This window comes from Lissotriton vulgaris, chromosome 8 (assembly GCF_964263255.1).
Source record: "Lissotriton vulgaris chromosome 8, aLisVul1.2, whole genome shotgun sequence".
In the NCBI taxonomy this organism is placed as follows: domain Eukaryota; kingdom Metazoa; phylum Chordata; class Amphibia; order Caudata; family Salamandridae; genus Lissotriton; species Lissotriton vulgaris.
The window spans coordinates 428393927-428416800 of record NC_141696.1 but is presented as its reverse complement, the minus strand read 5'-3'; the positions used below and the strand labels follow the sequence as shown (position 1 = coordinate 428416800).

The following is a 22874-nucleotide window of genomic DNA, read 5'->3' as shown; positions in this document are numbered from 1 at the left end:
AAAAGTGAAAAGGGAGGTCAGATAGGTGAGCAAAGAAGTTGTACTACCAATGGGTGAGTGGTGTGTAGGTAATCCCAGTGACAAAGTGAGGATTAAGAATGTGGAGGTGGATGTTATGTTGGATTTGTGTTCATGACTGAGCATTTTTGTGCCACTCCAAGCGTTAAAAAAATGTGCACAAAAGAAAAGTAACACTTGGAGGAATTGATATTTGTCCTCTGGAGAAGATGGGCAACTGACCAAAATGATAGGGTTTTTTCAAAAACTCCCATTGAGTACTAAAGTCACTTTACTCAGGGAAAGGTTTATGTTGCTGTTACTGGTGATAACGTGCTAGGGTAGCTGTGATGGTGCTTACTTATTAGTTACTGTACCTTTAATGTACCAAGAACCTTTCCTGTAGTGGTTCTGGAACCATGCTTTGATTGTGTTCTCTCTTGGTCAGTTGTTATGCTGTCTCCTGTGGATGAGGTTTAATAAATACCTCCTGGCTTACTTTCCTGGTTCCTGAGCTTTCATTTATGCAGAGGACACCACATTTTTATGGCGACTAGGAGATTTTTGCCAACTACGCAAGAGTTTGTGGAACTAACCTCAGTGCAGAAAGGAAGCTAGCCCTCCTCTTACATTGTTTGGGAGGAGAAGGACAAGATGTCTTAGAACATCTCCCTGATCTCTCTGCTGGAGAACAACGTAATTTAAATGAATACGAAATTGCGATTGCACAACTGGATAAACACTATCTTCCAAGAATTAGTACCATTATGGAACGCTATCACTTCGGCTTAAGGGAACAAAAGAGAGATGAAACTGTAGAAGACTATGCTGATGAACTTTCTATTCACTCTGGGTTTTTAACTCGGGGAACAAAAATGGTTCCTCCACTGGGTATTAGAAAAAAACTTTTATCCCATGCTCACTCTGGGCATCTTGGTATTGTGAAAACCAAAGAAATTTTACGCATGCAATTTTGGTGGCCAGGGATGGATTTGGAGATAGAAAGGTTAGTGAGAGATTGTCCAGAATGCTCTGCCAGTGACAAAATTCTAAAAACTAGACAAATGCCAATGGTTAAGAGATCCCTTCCAAGACATCCTTGGGATGAACTAGCCATAGATATAGTTGGTCCTTTGTCAGGTGTAAGTGATACACCTTATCTTTTAGTTCTTATGGATCTCTATTCCAGATGGATTGAGGTGAGCGCTGTAAGGGAGATCACATCTGAAGAAGTAATAAAGTTTCTAGATACCATCTTTAAAAAAGAAAGTTTCCCTAATAGTCTCTTATCAAATAATGGACCACAATTTTGTTCAAGGGTTTTTGAGGAGTTTATGGAAAAATCAGGTATTTTACATAAAAAATGTTCTTTATATCACCCAGAAACCAACGGTGCTGTTGAGAGGGTTAATAAAACCCTGAAGGAGGCTATACAGTTAGCAAGATCATCTGGATTAAATTGGAAATCTGTCCTGCAATACAGAATAAATGCTTATCGCTATGCTCCCCACACAACTACAGGTAGATCCCCCTTTGTTTTGTTTAAAGGAAGGGCTCCCAACACCTATCTGTGTCCTGGTTGGATGGATCTTAATAAAGGTCTGGTTGATAATGGAATAGGTGAATGGCGAAGGAGGGAGGAGAAGAAGCAAGATGAGAGAAAGATTTATTTCGATAAGAGAAAGTGTGTAAATGCTCAAAAAGTTCTTGTTGGTGACCTAGTTCGCATCAAAGCTCCTGTTGGTTGTAGAAATTGGTCCAAATTCTCTGATGTAAAAGCTGTTGTGAAAATATTCAGGAATGCCATTAAAACAGAGGATGGTAGAATTTGGAATAAAAGCAGAGTTGTTGTCGTTAAGTCAAGAATACCTGTACCTGATCTCTCTCATGATAGATAAGGTTTATCTCATTCGTTTTCCAATCCTGCCAATGATCTTAACTTATCCATGTTTCCCTCTAGATGTCAAAGAATACGTAGACCACCCTCTTATTTGAGAGACTATGCTTTATGACTTCTCCATTTTCATTATTGTTTGAATTTTGTTTTTTTTGTTTTACTCATTGTTCTTATTTTTCTGTTGGGGGGAGATATGTGATGGTGCTTACTTATTAGTTACTGTACCTTTAATGTACCAAGAACCTTTCCTGTAGTGGTTCTGGAACCATGCTTTGATTGTGTTCTCTCTTGGTCAGTTGTTATGCTGTCTCCTGTGGATGAGGTTTAATAAATACCTCCTGGCTTACTTTCCTGGTTCCTGAGCTTTCATTTATGCAGAGGACACCACAGTAGCCATAACACAAGGATTTAGGGGTCTTCCCGGACTAAAACGGCAAACATCGAGTGTGTGTGCATCAGTGATGGATGACTGTGAGGATTTTCCAAATCAGAACCCAAGGTTTTGCGTCAGAAGTTGAGGTGTCTCTCAAATCATGCTCTCAGATTAAGTGGAACTGTGCCTATTGTAGCCAAGGCTAGAATGATATCATTTAAGGTGCAGGAAGCAAACTGTGAAGGGATAGGTGGCTAGATTGTCTGATGAAGGGGTGATTGTGTCTTTAGAAGCGACCAAATGGTTGGCCCCACTTTTGGTAGCACACAAGGGTGGCAGCCATGAGTATTACAGAGCTGACAGTTCTAATTTACCATGGGGGATGAAGTTGAATAAAAAACGCTATGAACTTTTCCATCCTGTGTTGATCTATGTTCTATGCATACGTCACAGCTAACCTTACGGATCATATGACATTACTGGTGCCTTTGTTTTTTACCATAAGTCCTAGTCATCTAATATCGCTAGCATTGTCCCGCTGTACAGGTGGTCCATGACAATTTGAACCATTATGCATTGTTTCTGTCCAGAGTACAGTGAAAGTTTTGGCATTCGGCGTCACAGACTTAGTATTGGATTGTTGGGTAGAAGGTGTTTTTCTGAATTTGTTTTCCCCTTTTCCTCACCCTCATTCAGATGGCTGTCTTAGCTTTCAATACTTCTACCCCCAGCTGTCATCTTTGGGCCTTGGGTCTGGCCAGCCCCTAGGATCCTCCCTCGAGTATATTGCTTTGGAACTCCTTCCTTTCTGTAGGATCATTCCAAGTACCTCTCCCTAATGGCACCTAGGATGTGTGCTGAGGTATGGTAAGAGGTGTCAGCTGTGGCTTGACATGCTTCCTAACTGGATTGCATGCATGTTCCTGTTTTTGAGCACTCCTACACCTTTAAGAGTTGTGGTGTTAGCAGTTTGTCATTGGCCCTTGTCAATTTCATGACTGTTTTCATTCTCCTCTAATTTCTCCACCACTTCCGCTTGGCTCAATAAGGGTTGGTTTTAGAAGTGAAGAGAATAGTGAGAAATTCACCTCAAATGCTTGTGAATATTCACAAAGTTATGAATGTTTAGGTGTTTAGTTCACCTCATTTGCCTTATTTATCACTGAACACTGTATTAACTCTTCCTATGGAACATCCACATATGTCGATGGCACTCGAATGCACGTAGATGATAATGCCACATGTGTAACATACATGGGTTACTTACACGCTTATGCTTTTGTGAATCACTGCTAAGTCAGTTTTGTGTCAGAAACAAGGACACAGCTTTGGGAATTGGTTCCTATAGTTTTTTATTATTTTTTTGGATTAATCAAGGCATTTTTAGCATTTGTGTGCTTGTTTGAAATATGTTTCATGCATCTTATTTGAATTTGTTTTTTTATTTGACTAGTTAGTCTGATTATTGTAGGTCCTATGCACTTAATGATTTCAAAAGCACTAACATTGTAGTAACTGGGGGTAGATTCATAAAACTTTTCTTCTGTGAATATGTGTCTTATTCCCAGAAATTCAGGAGTACATTACTCCGAAGTCAGCAGGAAATTGACTTACTCACAGAAAATAATGAGTGGATGGGATCCTAGATCTTTAATTGACTCAAAACCATTTTTAGTCAATTGTAATCCATTGTGTTCTCTTTTCAGGTACAATGTCACAAGAGATCCGACCGGCTGTGGTTGAGAGAAACCAGGGATCCCTCTACACCCTATTCGCTGACCATTCAGTGGTGAAAAACTTTGACCAAGTGGACATTTCCAATGGATTGGATTGGTCCCTTGATCACAAGACCTTCTTTTACATAGACAGCCTTTCCTACAACGTGGATGCCTTTGACTACGATGTGACAACCGCCAAGATATGTATGCAACTTTCTTATAAAGAGAGCGTTGTAAATTAATTTTAGAAGATGTTAACGTATATCATGTTGGAGACTAAGAATAATATTCAAAATTGCCTTGACGTGGCCATCAATGCAGAGGTGGGGTGCTTACCTGCAGACATGGACACCCTTAGGTTATAGCTCTGAAACCTGACTGGGTTAACTTAGCACTTTATGATTTCAAAGGTGATAAACAGAGCACCATGATGTTGGAAATTAACAGAACCACGGCTATTACAATACATAGAATATGATTGTTAGAATATTGTCCAAGACAAATAATGTATCCTAAATATCATTACAAAAATATCACCCTATTTGAGTTAATAATAGACAATCTACTCCCAATGGAAGTTTTGTAAATGATATTTAAGATCCAGTATTTATGTCAGAGTAAATTTCTGTAGACAGTATTCTGACATACAACCCAATTAAAAACGTTGACGATTTAGTGCTATATAGGCTGTAGTTATCATGAAGTTATCATCAAAGTAGCCCTTTAGTTATAATCAGAGCAGAAATAGTACAGACTATAACTATTTAGGTTGCCCAGCACATAGCTGAGAAAACACGTCTTCAAAACACCAATAAACATATAGTGACCACATATGGTATAAGTTGTAATCAAGAAGTCACAACTAAATGTGACATTGTAGGCGAATAAGGGATAAGGTCATATGGCTGCAGCTTGCACTCTGGGCTGTTTTTTCAACCAGAAAATGCTTCCTGGTCTGAACCGTACCTGTATCGTGCTTTCGAATCATGCCCAGTCTTGGGCATTTTTACACTGTATGGGCAATATGCATCAAGGGGTTGCGTCACTTTTGCACTACGCACCGTGGTAGTGATTTACTTAGCAAGCCATGCAAGGCCATCTTGTGTGGCCCTGAGTGGCTTGATAAATCCCAAGTAATGCTACGCAGCACAAACCGCTATGCTGCTTTACTCTTCCCCAGGGACGCATTCAATGGGTGGTGCATGGGTGTTCCCATGCAAAACCCACGGATTTTGAAGCATTTCCAGATTTACCATTACTGGTATACCTGGGAATGTGCCAAAATGCTACGCCTTCCCAGGAGAGGTGTAACGAGGCGAAATATGTTTCTTTCTCCTTGTTTTTTCCTCTTTGTATGTGTGCTGCATTTATGCAGCACACATAGAAAGATGAAAAGGCCTCAGGGAATTGTTGTCGTGAGGCACGGTGCCCCTTCCTGCACAAAAGCCATCCTGCTTACAATGCAGTCACCCTTGCACCATGATTCAAGAGTGCCTGCACTGGTGCTAGGCAGCACATTGTACGCCAGCACTCAGGAAAAGGCCAGAATGCACCGTAGTGCGTTGTGTTTAAGGTGGTTAGCTGCACTGTGTCACTTAATGATAAATATGGCCCAAGTCGGGGAATGAGCCCTTCTCCAGCCTTGCAATGCCTGTATCTATAACAGGGTAGGAATGGTCTCTTCATCCCACTGCACTGTCCATTAACCTCTTCAGCGCGCCGCAAATTCCTGCGCTGTGCTGAACGTTCTATTGGGCTTATGGACTCATGACGGAACGCTTCCGTCATGAGCACAAGCCAACCGGCGCTCATGACGGAACCGTTCCGTCATGAGCATCGAAGAGGTTAATAGAGACAGGGAGTGCAGAGTATTCAGGAAGGGAAAGTTAGAAAGGGAACAAGGAGATGGTAAGGGTGATAGGAGGTCAGGTAATTCTTAAATATACTGGAATGTTAAGAAGGAGGGTTTCCCTGTATGATTTCAAGGGAAGGAGAGAGTTAAGTGGTGTGGGAATGTGAACAGACACTAGAGCCCGCATTACAAGTTGGTCAGAATTTGATGGGGTACAAATACTATAAATCCAAGGAGAAGTTTCTCCCATAGGTGGTAAATGCCCCCCTTTCTGAGACTTCAACAAGAAAATGAGGCACGACCTGCAAAATTGGGCCCAGATTCCCTAACACTTTATGTCATGTTTTTGTCCCAAAAGTGATTCAAACCGGCACAAATTGTTACATTGGGCTTTCCTTTCCAGCACAAACCTTGGTTAGCACTGGAAAGTAGCCCTAAGCAATGCAAAGTAGCACTGTGCAATACATTGTGCTATTTTGCACCACAGGGCTTTGCATTGGGTGGGCTTTGCAACCACCCAAGGTTTCTGATACAAAGCCTTAGCTACTAAAAAAAAGGTAAGAATAGTAAATCTATACCTCCCTCTATGCACTTACATCCTCAATGTTTTGGGTTTTGATATTTTGGTAATGATATTGTAACCACTTGATATTCCTTCTTCGATACAGTCAAAGGAAGAGTTTTGCTTAAGCTATAGTTCACTTTGAGCTATGCAGACCAGTATGAATACACAACTGTTGTCACAGAAAATGAATTATCAGTGATAGAGCCTACTTTGATATGCATGGAATATATAGTACGTACACTTTGATTGAAATGCTGATCTCTTAATCCTCTTCGGCAGCAAACCGCCGGCATATGTACAAGCTGGAGAAGGATGAAGGCATCCCTGACGGCATGTGCATCGACGCCGAGGGCAAACTCTGGGTGGCCTGCTACAGTGGAGGAAGAGTCATACGTTTAGACCCTGAGACAGGTATGTGCTCTTTAAAGAGAAGTCTAATCATGAAGTCTAATCTAATCTTCTATGCTCATGACGAGCTCAGTGCGTCATGAGTTACGCCTCTCGTACACTCATGATGAGCTGAGCTCGTCATGTAACGCAGGTTTTTCAAAAACCCAGCGCACAGCAGGAAAATTGCTAGCGCGCAAGGTGTTAAGATAGATATTCCAATTACTATATAAAGGGCCATGTAACTTATTTATGCCATCTGTAGAGCGCGCTGTAACCCTGAGGGCATCCTGGCGCTTAAGAAAGGTGCAACTAAGAACAATCAGCATTGGGAGTATCTGTTGCTGCTACCCCTGGGGGGGGGGGGGGGGGGGGGGGGTTATACCTTTGGGAAGAGCCAGGTCTGTTGTTGTATGTTAATAATGTATTATCTTCAGGCTGTGAGAAAAAGCCAACGTTTAATACAACCAATGGAGGAACGCAAACTTGAATTCACACATCGATACAATACTTCACTAAAAAATTACGTATTGATACAGTAATTCGCTAAAAATAAACGTAATGCATATGTCACTCAAAATGAATAGCAATTCAGCACCATAGGCACTTAGCCAAAGTTGAACCATCTTCTCCTTTCTCTAATAGTGGTTAAAAGTGCTTAAAAAGGTTAATTGATTCGATTGCTTAGGATATGCTGGGAAGGCTCAAGGCCGACACCCCCTGTAGTTATAAAATTACAAGAATGAATATTTTTGATAGAGATAGGATACATTGTTTGATGCCAGTGTTAACAGCTTTAGATTGCTGTGCAAGGTCTGCGAAGGCTTGTATTTAATTTTCTTCTTACTCTCACTGTTGAGAACAACTGACGCCTTTGCAGGTAGGTACAAAAACAGCTTTCCCTTAGCACAGCCAATGTTTTCAAGGGAGTGAAGGGAAGGGAATCTACTGATAATGGGTACGGCTGCCAGAGTCCTGATTACCTTCTGTTCATGTTAATGATTGTATTACCCCTGAAATGTACGGCGGTGCTAGGGGTAGCAAAGGACAAACCATCGGTAGCTACTTCTATCCCATCTACGCCTTTCTGACACATATATACACCCCTTATTTTTTTCCCATATTATTATATATATATATAATGACGTGTAATGACAGAGTGTGATTTGCAAGTGTGATTGTTTTAATGCTGGCACGTGTAGACAATGTACTTTGTAGTGTATGCCCAAAAAGTAAATAGATTGGCAAATTAGGAAAACAGTAATGGCACATTATAGGGATTATTCAGTGGTTGTATGTTAGAATATTGGATACAAACATACGGTCAAATAAATGTTGTGTCCTCAACATTGTTTACAAAAATATCATCCTATTGGCTGCAGATTTTGTATTACTAACTCCAATAGAGCAATACTTTTGGACACAATGTTTATGTCAGACAATATAGTATTGCAGCAATTACATAGTGCTTACTACCCTTAGTTCGGGTGTTGAACTCATTGAGAGTATGCTATACCATGTAGGATATGGGGCTGGGAGACAAAAATCTCAAGTGCGATTATCGTATTATGGGACACAGTGCTTAGCACTGTGGTGAGTAAAAGGAGAGTGAGGGATATGAGCTGAGGGGCCATGCCTCCAAAGGTCAGCCTGACATGCACTCTCCTTGTTCAGAACAGGCAGCCAGGAGCTAGAGATGCACTAAATTTGCATGCTCCCGGCTTCCTGAGCTGAACTTTACCAGGCTGAGGATTTTACAGCCTGTGGGCGTGCCATCCCTAAACTGGCAAGTGTCTTGAGGCTCTCCCCCTTGTGACAAGAGGGAGCGTCACTGATTGATTCAGACCTGAGTGCTTCAGTTTTAAGCCCTGAAATACCCAAGGCCGAGTGTCAATCAGTGGCACCTCATCAACAAGCATTTACAATGCAATGGTTTTGCCTTTGTTAAAGTTAGAGCTATTGGCATTGCTCTTGACATTATTTTTATTTATGTTTTTTTAACATAAATGGCATTGTCATTTACAATAGCAAATTCAACCACTCATCTAACCCATCTGAACACCCAGCCACTGATCCACCCGCTCATCTATCTACGCATGCGCTTGCCAATCTCTTCATTCACCCACCCAGCTGCTCACTTGTCCATTCCGGTACCCACTCATCTATCAAAGCAGGCGCCCCCCCGACCTCATCATACATCCCTCGTCCCTCCCTCCAGCTGCCCACCTACTCATCCATCCACTCATCCTTCCACCTATTCATCCATCCGCTCACACATCCATCCGCCCACTCATCAATCTGCTCATCCTTCCACCCGCTCATCCATCCTCTCACTCATCCATCTGCTCATCTTTCCACCCACCCATCCGCCCGCTCATCCTTCCACCTACTCATCCATCCACTCATCCTTCCACCTACTCATCCATCCATCCACCCACTCATCCATCCACTCATCCTTCCACCTACTCATCCATCCGCTCACTCATCCATCCGCCTACTCATCCATCCGCCCACTCATCCATCCGCCCACTCATCCATCCGCCCACTCATCCATCCGCCCACTCATCCATCCGCCCACTCATCCATCCGTCCACTCATCCATTCGCCCACTCATCCATCCGCTCATCCTTCCACCACCTCATCCATCCGCCCACTCATCCATCCGCCCACTCATCCATTCGCCCACTCATCCATCCGCCCACTCATCCATCCGCTCATCCTTCCACCACCTCATCCATCCGCTCATCCTTCCACCTACTCATCCATCCACTCATCCTTCCACCTACTCATCCATCCGCTCACACATCCATCCGCCCACTCATCAATCTGCTCATCCTTCCACCCGCTCATCCATCCTCTCACTCATCCATCCACTCATCCTTCCACCTACTCATCCATCCATCCACCCACTCATCCATCCGCTCATCCTTCCACCTACTCATCCATCCGCTCACTCATCCATCCGCCTACTCATCCATCCGCCCACTCATCCATCCGTCCACTCATCCATCCGCCCACTCATCCATCCGCCCACTCATCCATCCGCCCACTCATCCATTCGCCCACTCATCCATCCGCCCACTCATCCATCCGCCCACTCATCCATCCGCCCACTCATCCATCCGCTCATCCTTCCACCTACTCATCCATCCACTCATCCTTCCACCTACTCATCCATCCACTCACACCTCCATCCGCCCACTCATCAATCTGCTCATCCTTCCACCCGCTCATCCATCCGCCCACTCATCCATTCGTCCACTCATCCATCCGCCCACTCATCCATCCGCTCATCCTTCCACCACCTCATCCATCCGCTCATCCTTCCACCTACTCATCCATCCACTCATCCTTCCACCTACTCATCCATCCGCTCACACATCCATCCGCCCACTCATCAATCTGCTCATCCTTCCACCCGCTCATCCATCCTCTCACTCATCCATCGCTCATCCTTCCACCCACGCATCCATCCGCTCATCCTTCCACCTACTCATCCATCCACCCACTCATCCTTCCACCTACTCATCCATCCACCTACTCATCCTTCCACCCACTCATCCTTCCACCCACTCATCCTTCCACCCACTCATCCTTCCACCCACTCATCCTTCCACCTACTCATCCATCCACCCACTCATCCTTCCACCCACTCATCCTTCCACCCACTCATCCTTCCACCCACTCATCGTTCCACCCACATAGCTGCCAAGGTTTCAGATTGCTTTGTGTGACATTTTCAGAATTGTACTTTAATTATGAGTGACATTTAATGACTACTTAACAAAACTGTAAATATCACAATCGAACTGCACTTTAACACTATTGAAATCATTAACCCCGAGCAACTTCAAACACATCTCTCTGGGAGCTGCCTGCTGCTTGTGCCACAGAAGTGGTGAGCAGCTTTTCACAGAGCACTATTTAGGTAAGGGTGCCTCCTGTACCAAATGAATAACCCACTTTCCGACCATTAGCAATATATGAGGTGTAGAACTGCAAATGTACCTTGATTAGTTAAATAGATATGGAAATATACTTGTTTCGGGTTAATTTTTTCACGAAAGAAATATTGATAAATTAAAATGTGGAGAGGGAGAGAAAAAGAGAGAGAGAGAGAGAGAACACTAAGGCGGGAGATAGAGACCAAGACATAGAGAAAGAGAAAGAGAGGGAGAGAGAAAGTACGACCATGGTGCAGAATTCACCCAATAAAAGATTAAATGCCAAACTAATTGACTGCCGGCGCGTGTTTAGAAAAAACTAATGATACGTGTTCTGTTTATTGAACATGGCAAAAAGAAATTAGAAAAACTGTAAGCTGCTGAAATAGCTAAAATGAAAAAGAAGGCTTTGAACTCGCAGGCACCTCTTGGCAGCACTGACGCCCAAAATTTAACCCTGGGCTCTGAGTTGTGCTTCACAGCGCCTATTGCTGGCACAGGGCTTCGGGTTGTTCTTTAGCCCTGTGGGTCGGCATCCCAGAGATGCAGGTGTACAGAGGCAGCCCAGCCATCGGGTCCTCGTTCTCTCGGGATTCCCTGCATGATGCCTGATGGTTGAGCCCTCCCTCACCCACTCGTGCCCAGACCCAGCCTCGAGGCGCTGGGCCATCTTCGTGCGCACTAAGAACCAGCAGCGGAGGGAAGCACTAGGCGGGAGACCGAACGCTGCGGCGTGGGATGTGCGCCGTTTTACACTTTACACACACAGCAGGCAGAATCCGCCAAGAAGCCAGGCACAGGAGAGAGGTCTCTGGGTCCGGTGAACAATCACAAACGTTACCCATTGGCCGGCCCGCAACTGGCAGCCGAGAAATAAATCCGGCATAATGGCGCAGGGGGGTTGGCAGTTAGGCAGGAGGCGGTATGCATCACCAGTTAGGGTGCCCACGGAGGTGAGTTGGATGAGGTGCGAAGCTGCCATGTCAGCACAGAAGTCCTGCGCGGCCTGCCATGTGCAGGCTATATATAACCAGCGCCCGCTGGCAGCCATGCCCTGCAGGTGCGTGAAGCTCGGCGGGCAGCATCCCTGCCATGCCTCTTCTGCCAGCCGCACGCACGTGTGCGGGCCCGCCACGTGGGCACGGTGCAGGATTATGTAAGCGGTGAACTTGATCAACTAACAGAGAGAATATGCAGCCATCAATTTGGGATGGAATGAAAGTGTTTGATGTATTCTCTAGGTAATGATGTTCAAGTGACCCACCGATTAGCAAAACAAACTCAGGCGTTCAGGATATCCACAAGGAAAATGCATAAACTCAATTTACATGTAATACATTTCAGAGTGTGTTATTTGCATATTTGTTGGCCATTCTGAACAAACAATAGATTTTAGGGAGGGCGTGGCCTGGCAAGATGGCTGGATAATAGCGCTTCCCCAGTGCTCCCCGCCAGCCCTGTAATATTCTTGCATAATCCTCACACTACCACCCCCGCCGTAGGCCCCCTCATCCGTTCCACTGCAGAAAGGTCCTGGTGTGCGACGGCTGCAGTGGAGATCCTCTCCGGGCCAGGCGGTGACGCTGGTAGGCCGAAATGCAGGGGCGTGCTGGAGCGGTGTTGCTGCTGGGAGCGGACCTGTGTGGCAGAGCTGTTGTGAGCCACGCATGGTGCAGTACTTTAGGCCCTGCTCAGTGTAGTGTGAGCTGAAGTCTGGAGGGGCCGCAGCGGTGATGCAAGCAGGCCTTCGTGACAGAGGAGAGAGTATCAGGGACTTCAGTGTGGATAGCTGCTGAAAGCGAGCCTGTGAGGCGAAGGCAGGAGTGAGTAATTAAAGCGCCATCGCGCAGGAGCAGGAAGGCGGGTGCCCTCAATCCCGGACCAGATTCGGGGGCGTTGACGAGAAGAGGCTTTCGGCTGACGTAGCCAAAAGCCAAAAATTCTCGGGAACGCCCCCGAATCTGGTCCGGCATTGACGGACAGGCCCGTCTCCCAATGGCTAGCCTCCATTTATGGAGCTAGCCAATGAGAGTGTGGGGACGGTCCAGTCCTCACACACACACATCATTACGTTTTTTAGGTTTTGCCTGGCGAAAGCTGCGCTCTGCGCAGCTTTTTCGCGCAGGCGAAAACCTAATGAGTACTGTAGTGTGGTTTGGAACGCCCCCCGTCATTTATTGGCTAGCTCCATAAATGGAGCCTAGCCATTGGACGATGGGCCTGTCCGTCAATGCCGGACCAGATTCGGGGGCGTTCACGAGATTTTTTGGCTTTTGCCGACGTCACGCGACGTCAGCCAAAAGCCGGGAACGCCCCCGAATCTGTTCCGGCATTGAGCCGGCACCCGCCTTCCTGACCTTCCCGGTTTCTTCCCTCAGGCTCGGACGGGAATAATTATCCCTCCACTCCTCTTCACACCCACTCACTCCCCTCCTCTGAATTCCGCCGCCGCCCCCTCCTCCACGCAGCCGATTCTACCCCTTCCCGCCCCCTGCCGATTCTACCCCTTCCCGCCCCCTCCCGCCCCTTGCTTCCACCCTGTATGAAAACGTACTCCCTGGTGGGTGGCGCGGCTGGGGGTGGCTCTGTCGGGGGTGCCCGCCTTCCACTCCTCCTACGGCTCCTCCCCACTCCTTCCCCGCCCCCGGAGCCCGGACACAGACACAGCGCGGCGGCCGCACTCCACCCGGACCCGGCTCCTGACCCCTTCACCCTACCGAAACGGCTCCAGCAGGTTTCCGGGGCCCAACACCCCCGTCCAGCAGGTAAGAACGGCACCCCGGGAGGGAGGCGGGGAAGCGGCAGAGTGGCCTACTCGAGGCCCCGGCTGCGGCCTGTTCCGGCCTTTGTGCCCCTCCAGCCGGGGCCTCAGTTGGGGACGGGGTGCAGCAGGCAGGGGGCTGAGGAGGGGCAGAGAGAGGGGAGGTGGAGGAAGGCCGCCGTTTGTATACGAAGTGAATGGAGGATGGGGAAATCAAACCGTGGGTACGATGAGGGGCTGTCAGGGAAAATCATAATGTTGGCACTCTTGCTTGACCTCGTGAAACACACCACAAATCTTACCTCCTAAAATACTAAAGTTGTCTATGTTTTTCCCACAAAGTAACAAGTGAAAGATTGATTGCGATCACTAACTACCCTGTGCGGAGATAAATAGAAAAAATAACTACGTCTGCAAATATTGTCAACTCCAGCCGGGATTGTGACGAGGAAATGCATTGACTTCCTGACCCCATGTGCCGGATGTTGGGGAGATGAGTGTGGCGTGGGAAGGGCTCGCTGCTGGCCGGGGGGCGTACTGCTTACCTCCATCCCACTAGATCCCTTGAAGGAGCAGAACCCGCACTCAAGCAGGTGGGGAAGGGCGCTGCCGTGTGTAAATAAATGAAGCACATGGACGATCCCGTTCCTGTCCAGGTGCGCTGTGGGTTTAGAAGAGCAGCTCTGCTATATAATTATGCCCACGAAAGAAAGAATGTTTTACCCCTTTCCAGTTGTCAACTCCAGCTGGGATTGTGACGAGGAAATGCAGTGACTTCCTGACACCATGTGCCGGATGTTGGGGAGATGAGCATGGCGTGGGAAGGGCTCGCTGCTGGCCGGGGGGCGTACTGCTTACCTCCATCCCACTAGATCCCTTGAAGGAGCAGAACTTGTGGACTCTTAGGAAATGTTCAGGAGGTTGGAGACTCGCACATTGGTATGACGCAGAAACCAGCTGACAGTGCCCCCTCCTGCCTGCTGTCCGTGTCTTTGCCCCCTCCTGCCTGCTGTCCGTGTCTTTGCCCCCTCCTGCCTGCTGTCCGTGTCTTTGCCCCCTCCTGCCTGCTGTCCGTGTCTTTGCCCCCTCCTGCCTGCTGTCCGTGTCTTTGCCCCCTCCCGCCCCCTCCCCGTGTCTTTGCCGCCTGCTGTCCGTGTCCGTGTCTTTGCCCCCTCCCGCTCGCTGTCCGTGTCTTTGCCCCCTCCTGCCTGCTGTCCGTGTCTTTGCCCCCTCCTGCCTGCTGTCCGTGTCTTTGCCCCCTCCCGCCCCCTCCCCGTGTCTTTGCCCCCTCTTGCCCGCTGTTCGTGTCTTTGTCATTGCCCCCTCCTGCCCGCTGTCCGTGTCTTTGCCCCCTCCTGCCTGCTGTCTGTGTCTTTGCCCCCTCCTGCCTGCTGTCCGTGTCTTTGCCCCCTCCTGCCTGCTGTCCGTGTCTTTGCCCCCTCCTGCCTGCTGTCCGTGTCTTTGCCCCCTCCCGCCCCCTGTCCGTGTCTTTGCCCCCTCCCGCCCCCTCCTGCCTGCTGTCCGTGTCTTTGCCCCCTCCCGCCCCCTCCCCGTGTCTTTGCCGCCTGCTGTCCGTGTCCGTGTCTTTGCCCCCTCCCGCTCGCTGTCCGTGTCTTTGCCCCCTCCTGCCTGCTGTCCGTGTCTTTGCCCCCTCCTGCCTGCTGTCCGTGTCTTTGCCCCCTCCCGCCCCCTCCCCGTGTCTTTGCCGCCTGCTGTCCGTGTCCGTGTCTTTGCCCCCTCCCGCTCGCTGTCCGTGTCTTTGCCCCCTCCTGCCTGCTGTCCGTCTCTTTGCCCCCTCCTGCCTGCTGTCCGTCTCTTTGCCCCCTCCTGCCTGCTGTCCGTGTCTTTGCCCCCTCCTGCCTGCTGTCCGTGTCTTTGCCCCCTCCTGCCTGCTGTCCGTGTCTTTGCCCCCTCCTGCCTGCTGTCCGTGTCTTTGCCCCCTCCCAGTGTCTTTGCCCCCTCCTGCCCGCTGTCCGTGTCTTTGCCCCCTCCCGTCCCCCTCCCCGTGTCTTTGCCCCCTCCTGCCCGCTGTCCGTGTCTTTGTCTTTGCCCCCTCCCGCCCCCTCCCCGTGTCTTTGCCCCCTCCTGCCTGCTGTCCGTGTCTTTGTCTTTGCCCCCTCCCGCCCGCTGTCCGTGTCTTTGTCTTTGCCCCCTCCCGCCCGCTGTCCGTGTCTTTGTCCCCTCCTGCCTGCTGTCCGTGTCTTTGCCCCCTCCCGCTCACTGTAGTGTGTTGCTGATAGTGTTATTGCTATAGCAGTTTACTACCTCCCTTGTTGTATACTCTCACCTGGTGCTCCGGCCTATAACTGAAGGGAGGGAAAAGAACTGCTGTTATGGCCCACAAGCAGGAACGCCACTATATCGGGGTCTAGTCCACTGGTTTTCCACATGTATATCATTCTAATTATTTGCTCTGCTGGTTTGTTGTGTGTTTAAGTTCAGAATTTAAAGTGTAAAAATACAGGAGTCCAAGGTGACAGTACACGTGAGATTTGTTGAAGGTGTAATGCTTTTCTAATTGGTGTAGGATTGCGGCTTTGTAACTCATCTGTGCGCATTGAAGGCACGGGTCACATTAGTATTCCGTGCTGTAATCCTGTCTTTAGCCGCTTGTGAAACATAAGGTTGGACTGTACATTTGGAAACCTCCACCCTGAAATAACTGTGTGCAGACACGGAGATCTCGGGAGCCACTACAGCCGAGTAAGACTGACCTAATCTGTGCAAATGTGCAGAGTACGCAAATAATTTATTGTTTTGAAAAGCAAACACACTATTTTGCTGATTTGCTTGTATGTAAATGATGTACAGCCTTGTGTTTATGAAACTGCCTCATCTGTGCAGACTAATGTTGATTCGTGGCCCAGCTTCTTCTTGCGCGTGGAACAGTCACAGGGATGGTGTTAAAATGTAGTCTGTCTTTGTGGTGGGCAGAAACAGACGCATCAGCCAATAACCTCTCCTTCACTTCAACAGTGATTTGTTATTATTATTCTTGTATCATTACGAACTCTCGTCCTTTTCATTTACGTGACCCCCTTCTATTTGCCTGTAACTACGCTTGGGCTCGGGCTTGCAGTGTGTGTGGGGGCTTGCAGTGTGTGTGGGGGCTTGCAGTGTGTTGGGGGGCTTGCAGTGTGTTGGGGGGCTAGCAGTGTGTGGGGGGCCTCGCAGTGTGTTGGGGGGCTCGCAGTGTGTTGGGGGGCTCGCAGTGTCTGGGGGGGCTCGCAGTGTGTGGGGGGCTCGCAGTGTGTGGGGGGGCTCGCAGTGTGTGGGGGGTTCGCAGTGTGTGGGGGGGTTCGCAGTGTGTGGGGGGGGCTTGCAGTGTGTGGGGGGCTTGCAGTGTGTGGGGGGCTCGCAGTGTGTAGGGAGGCTCTGTGGGTGTGTGAGGGGGCTTTGTGTGTGGGGGGCTCTGTGTGGGTGTGTGTGTGGGGAGGCCTCTGAATGTGTGTTGGGGGGCTCTCTGTAGGTGTTTGTGTGTGTCATTTGCGAAAGATAAAGCCAGTGGCATTGTAAATGACAATGCCATTTATTTATGTTAAAAAAACATAAATAACAATATTGTCAAGAGCAATGCCAGTAGCTCAAACTTTAACAAAGGCAAAACCATTGCATTGTAAATGCTTGTTCTAGCCATGCGTACTTCGTACGCATTGGCTAGTCAAAACCTAAAAAGTGGAACGGGGTCAGCAGTCGTTTGGTGAGTGCGTGCATGTGTGTATGTATGTATGAATGTACATTGTAATTGCATTTATATTGCGCTTACTACTCCTGACGAAGCGTCTAATGTGTATCTATTAGCGACTTTTTTTAATGTGAGCGTGTATGTGTGTGTGTATGTGTGTGTGTGTGTGTGTGTGTGTGTGAGAGAGAATGCATGAGTGTAAGTGTGAGTGAGTATGTGTGTGTGCGTGTCTCCCCCCTCAATGGCAAGATTACTGCCCACCATTGAAGATGGACAAATTGTATATCGCCATGCAAGCAAGGCCCCACTATTTAGGGACTTTTATGGTTGCCTATAATCTAAGGGTCAAGAAAATGAGGAGGGGCAAACGGAAAGATTTGTGAAACAAGACTTTCCAACACTAACAGATAGTCAAAAGCAGTAACTTGTAGCCCTGATTACAGAAAACGATTAAGCCCACAAGAGAAAGAACATGAAAACATAAATGAGTTACATACAGGCAGTATTACCTAGAATAGCCAGTAGATGGCAGCAATTGACTATAATATTGTGCTCAAGACATTGTGTCTTCCAGAGTTGTTAAAAATGATCGCCTCTCACAGCCTTGTTTATCAGTATCAGTGTTGCTTGAGATAGCTATATTTCTTTGGAATACCCATGACCTGTGATTTTTTTTTCTTGTGTCACAAAATTTATACTAAAAACACGAATGTAATTCAGAAAGATTTTAACCTACTGCAGGAAAAAGAATTCAGACTGTGAAGTTGCCCGTGGATAAAACGACGTCATGCTGTTTTGGCGGGAAAGATTATTCTGAGATGTACGTGACCTCTGCCACCGATGGAATGGACGAAGCAATGTGGGCTCGGCAGCCTCAATCAGGAGGCATTTTTAAGGTAAATGTTGTCATTCGCTAACTACATACGGGTTACATTTTTCCATGATAAATGTTTGGGAGGGAGGGGTGAGGGGGGGTGAGCAGACACCAAACCAAATTGAGAGTGTGCAAAAGGCCGCTTTTATTGAAACAGGTGCATATTTACAACAATACAAACCTGGCAACCGCCTAACAAAACTAGTCCTCACTAAATAAGATGTTACCTTACAACCCCAAACGTCAGGCCCGCCCCTAACACGTCACAAACCCCGCCCCCACCCAGCACAACATAATTACAATTCAAACAATACCAAAACCTGATAATCATTTACATATCATCCCAACCCACCGCCAAACATCACATTGCAAAATTTACCCACCAACAACGTACATTGCCCAAAACCTTGTAACCACCCCACGAAACAACTATTTAAACTTTTCAGCCATAGCCCAACTTTATCAAAACCCAACAACCTTCATGTCCCAGCTGACCAAGAACGCCCAAATTCCGCACGGCACCTGTTCCAAGCGACAATGAACAATATTCTGAGTTACCCCATATCCACCTGTTCCGACAAAAGAACCCAAAATTATGAATATAAATAAATAAATAACGCAAATAGATAAATAAATAAAAACCTGAAAGAATTAGAAGAGCTAACCGATAAAAAAGGGGGGGGGAGGGAGGGAAAATTTTCAATTAAACTATGGGCTCCCGGCCACCAGGTCATTCAACCTAAAATGGTGGCCGGGAGGCGGAGCCAAGGGGATATATAGCTGGGCTCCCTCAGTAGGAACCGAGGGAGCCCAAAACCAGCCCAAAACCAGCCCAAGGCTGGCGCTCTGTCACAACCCCCCCCCACTGGCCCCTCCCAATCAGCCCGGGGGTGGGGACCTCCCTATGGTCGGCTGCCCCCCCCAAGCCCCCCTTGGGAGGGAGGGGTGAGGGGGGGTGAGCAGACACCAAACCAAATTGAGAGTGTGCAAAAGGCCGCTTTTATTGAAACAGGTGCATATTTACAACAATACAAACCTGGCAACCGCCTAACAAAACTAGTCCTCACTAAATAAGATGTTACCTTACAACCCCAAACGTCAGGCCCGCCCCTAACACGTCACAAACCCCGCCCCCACCCAGCACAACATAATTACAATTCAAACAATACCAAAACCTGATAATCATTTACATATCATCCCAACCCACCGCCAAACATCACATTGCAAAATTTACCCACCAACAACGTACATTGCCCAAAACCTTGTAACCACCCCACGAAACAACTATTTAAACTTTTCAGCCATAGCCCAACTTTATCAAAACCCAACAACCTTCATGTCCCAGCTGACCAAGAACGCCCAAATTCCGCCACCCAGAAAAGAGGGGGAAAGGAATTACCCTCCTCTCTTTCTGCCCCCCAAGACCAACCAACCAACGAACCAGAACCTCAACCTAAGAAATTTTGAATCTTCAAACACCTGGAGAGCACCTCTCGCAATTCCAATAGATATAAATCCATGCCTATACGAGATAAGTGAACACCATCGCCGCGAAAGAATTCCACATTGTCATACCGGATGTCCTTATGGGACACCCGCCCAAAACCCAAATCTCTACAAAAACGGGAAACCTCCAGATTCAACTTCCGTCGCGCCTTATCAACTGCCCTAGGCTTGATCGCACCCCTCCAGGTTCTTCTAGGGACCAATTCTGTCCACAAAACATGGCAACCCGCCCATTGCTGACGAATAAGAGAAAGATCCCTCTTCATTGCTCGCAATAAAACCACTCCCTTCACTCCACAAAGGTCATTCTCCCCAAGGTGCAAGAGCAACACGTCAGGACAAACACCTCCCACCAACCAAGAATTCAAGGCTGGGATAAGCTCCCTCCAAATCATACCTCCCTTCCCCTTCCACACAACATTAAAAAGGCGAGAATTAAAACCAAGAGTGGAACCGAAGTAGCTTCTTATAGCTTGATCTTCCGCGCGCCTAATGAAGGAATGTCCCACTATCCAGATCGTCATGACAGTAGAACGGGGGCCGGCCACTGAACCTGAAAAAGAAAAGCAGCATCAAATTCAAGAAAAATTATCAACCGCAGGCGCCACAACAGGATCAGTCCGCACATAACGCCTAAAACAGTTGGAGGACCAACGCCCTAAAGACATAATGTCCTGCTGCGACCAACCCCTGTTATGAGCTTCTGTTGCTGCTCCAATCCTGAAGGAATGCGTACCATACTGTGTCTCATCCAACCCCAAGAATCGCAGCGCTTTACGCAAAACCATGCGCAGTTGGTACTCAGTCACCCTGGAACCATCCCTATGCCGGAAAACAGGGCCCTCTAAGGCGGCCCCCGAACAGTCCCTCAAACGCCTGGTCCACCTAAAAGGACACGTCTCAGACGGGGAAGAAGCTTCCAGCCAAATGCCCCTCCCTTTGCTGTGTTGATCAGTTTTTGCCCGAGCCAACCAGACGTGCAACCCCGTCTCCAGAAATCGAACATTCTCCCACCCCACCCCAAGAGCAACTTTCGACCCCAGCAACTCAGAAACCCTGAAAGCCCCAAAAAACATCCAAACCATAAGAGTAGAAAACAGACAAACCTCAAACTCATTCAAACAAACTGAGGACAAAACCTGCAAAACTCGGGCTAACGTCTGCCAAGACAAAGGTCGGCGAACCATATGTTCCCTACCCCTCTCCCTAGACCAGCCTTCCAGCATGCGCTTACCCACCTCCCCAGCCGAAGGAGAATAGCCCCACAGTAATTTGCCCATGAACGCAATACCAGCCAATTTTCCAGCAATCGTCACACGTGTCAGGCCCCTGTCTATCAAGCGAAGAATGAACTGTACCACATCTTCAGCTCGTCTCCAGCCCGGAGCACGCCAGTCGGCCCCAGAGTCCAAAAACTCCTTCCATGCCAATTCATACGCTGTCCTAGTGGAAAGTGCGAGCGAACCTACCACCAACTGCAAAACCCTGTCTCGCCTACAGTCCACAGATGTTCTGGCATGCGGGTCGGCGTCCTGTCCGCATCCGAGGCTAGCCCATGGAATCTCTCCCACTGTGAACGAGACAAAGCATCCGCAATGTCATTGTCCACTCCAGGAATGTGTAAGGCCTTAAAACTGATGTCATACGTCAAGCACCCCAACACAAAGACTCGCAAAAGCTTCAAGATGTGAGCATCCCTGGCCGACTGCCGATTGATAACGTCCACTACAGCCTTGTTATCAATGCGAAACAGCACTTTTTTGTGAGCCAGCTCCTGACCCCACAGAGTCAACGCCACCACCACAGGGAAAAGCTCAAGGAAGGCAATACTCCTGCCTCCGTTCTTCCACGCAGCAGGCCACTGTTCAGCACACCATCTGCCCTGCCAGTAAAGACCGAAACCATCACTGCCTGCAGCATCTGAAAAAACTTGTACGTCCCAAATCCAATTCTCTTCTCTGTACAAAGGAATGCCATTGAAAGAGTGTAAAAAGGCTACCCACATCCGCAGATCTTCCTTAACACCTGCAGACAAGCGGACATGATGGTGAGGTAAAAACTGACCCGACAGAGCTCTACCCAAACGCCTGCAAAAAGTTCGACCCGCCCTGACCACCCTACAAGCAAAATTAAGATGGCCTAGCAGTACCTGAATTTCCTTCACTGTCACCTTTGCCTTGTTCAACATCACATGTAAGAGGTCCAACATTTTTGCTTTTTTATCCACTGGTAAGCGTGCCTCCATCATGTTAGAGTCAATTTCAATCCCCAAAAAGGACATGGTCGCGCAGGGGCCCATTGTCTTTTCGGGCGCTAAGGGGACACCTAAAAATTCCATCAGAGTTTGAAATGTACGCAAGGCATTCTGGCATGCTGAGGAGTTGGGAGCGCCTACAAAAAAGAAATCATCTAGGTAGTGGGTCACAAGCTGGTGTCCTGACGTGTCTGTGAAAAACCATTGGAGAAATGTGCTAAAGGTCTCAAATAGCGCACAGGACATGGAACAACCCATTGGAAGAGCCTTATCAACATACCACTTGCCTTGAAATTGAATCCCCAAGAGATCCCAATCCTCAGGATGTACAGGCAATAAACGAAATGCAGATTTGATGTCACACTTTGCCATTGCCGCACCAGTGCCGGCAGATACAACCAAGGCCATGGCCACATCCACTGAAGAATAAGACACAGAAGCGGCCTCACCATCAATGAAATCGTTAACTGATGAGCCCTCCGGCCATGACAAATGCTGTATCAAACGAAACTGCCCGGGCTCTTTTTTAGGAACCACACCAATTGGGGAGACAATAAGATTTTCCAAGGGCCAGTCATCAAAAGGACCCGCCATCCGTCCCTCACGCAATTCCTTATCCAATTTGGCTTGTACCACCTCCGGATGTTCACTTGCTGACAAAAGATTCTTTGACCACCTCCGCAACCGCGGCCCGGTGTAACCAAGACGAAAACCCTCCTGAAAACCACTCAACAACAACTTAGCAGCCTCAACATTCCCATAACCCTTCAGAGCCACAGCCAAGTGAAAAGGATTAACTGGCGTATGAGCCCTTGGGCCCAGTCCCAGAAGTGTTTCTCCCCCCCCTGTTAGGTTGAGGCTGCTGCGCAGGAGCAGGGGCATTGGCTGACTGATGTGACCACTGCCTGCCCCTTGTAACCCGAGGCCCCCAACACCTGGACAGTGGGTGCGTTCTACCACATTGGGAGCATTCGTGTCGAAATTTGCAGTACTCTCTCGGGCAATATCCTCTGTTAAAATCCCAACAGGTCCCATCGGCAGGTTGAACTGACGCAGCTGCA

General features: G+C 48.1%; 1 protein-coding gene across 3 annotated transcripts in view; it reads left to right on the top strand.

Moving 5' to 3' along the window:
• RGN (regucalcin) overlaps nucleotides 1-22874 on the top strand; it is a 120498-nt gene that overhangs the window by 83479 nt on the left and 14145 nt on the right. For all 3 annotated transcript variants that reach the window (XM_086934200.1, XM_086934201.1, XM_086934202.1), the window contains exons 4-6: nucleotides 3974-4189; nucleotides 6682-6813; nucleotides 17921-18075. In XM_086934200.1, coding sequence (XP_086790326.1) covers nucleotides 3974-4189; nucleotides 6682-6813; nucleotides 17921-18075 — 503 coding nt within the window. The remainder of the gene's footprint in view (nucleotides 1-3973; nucleotides 4190-6681; nucleotides 6814-17920; nucleotides 18076-22874) is intronic.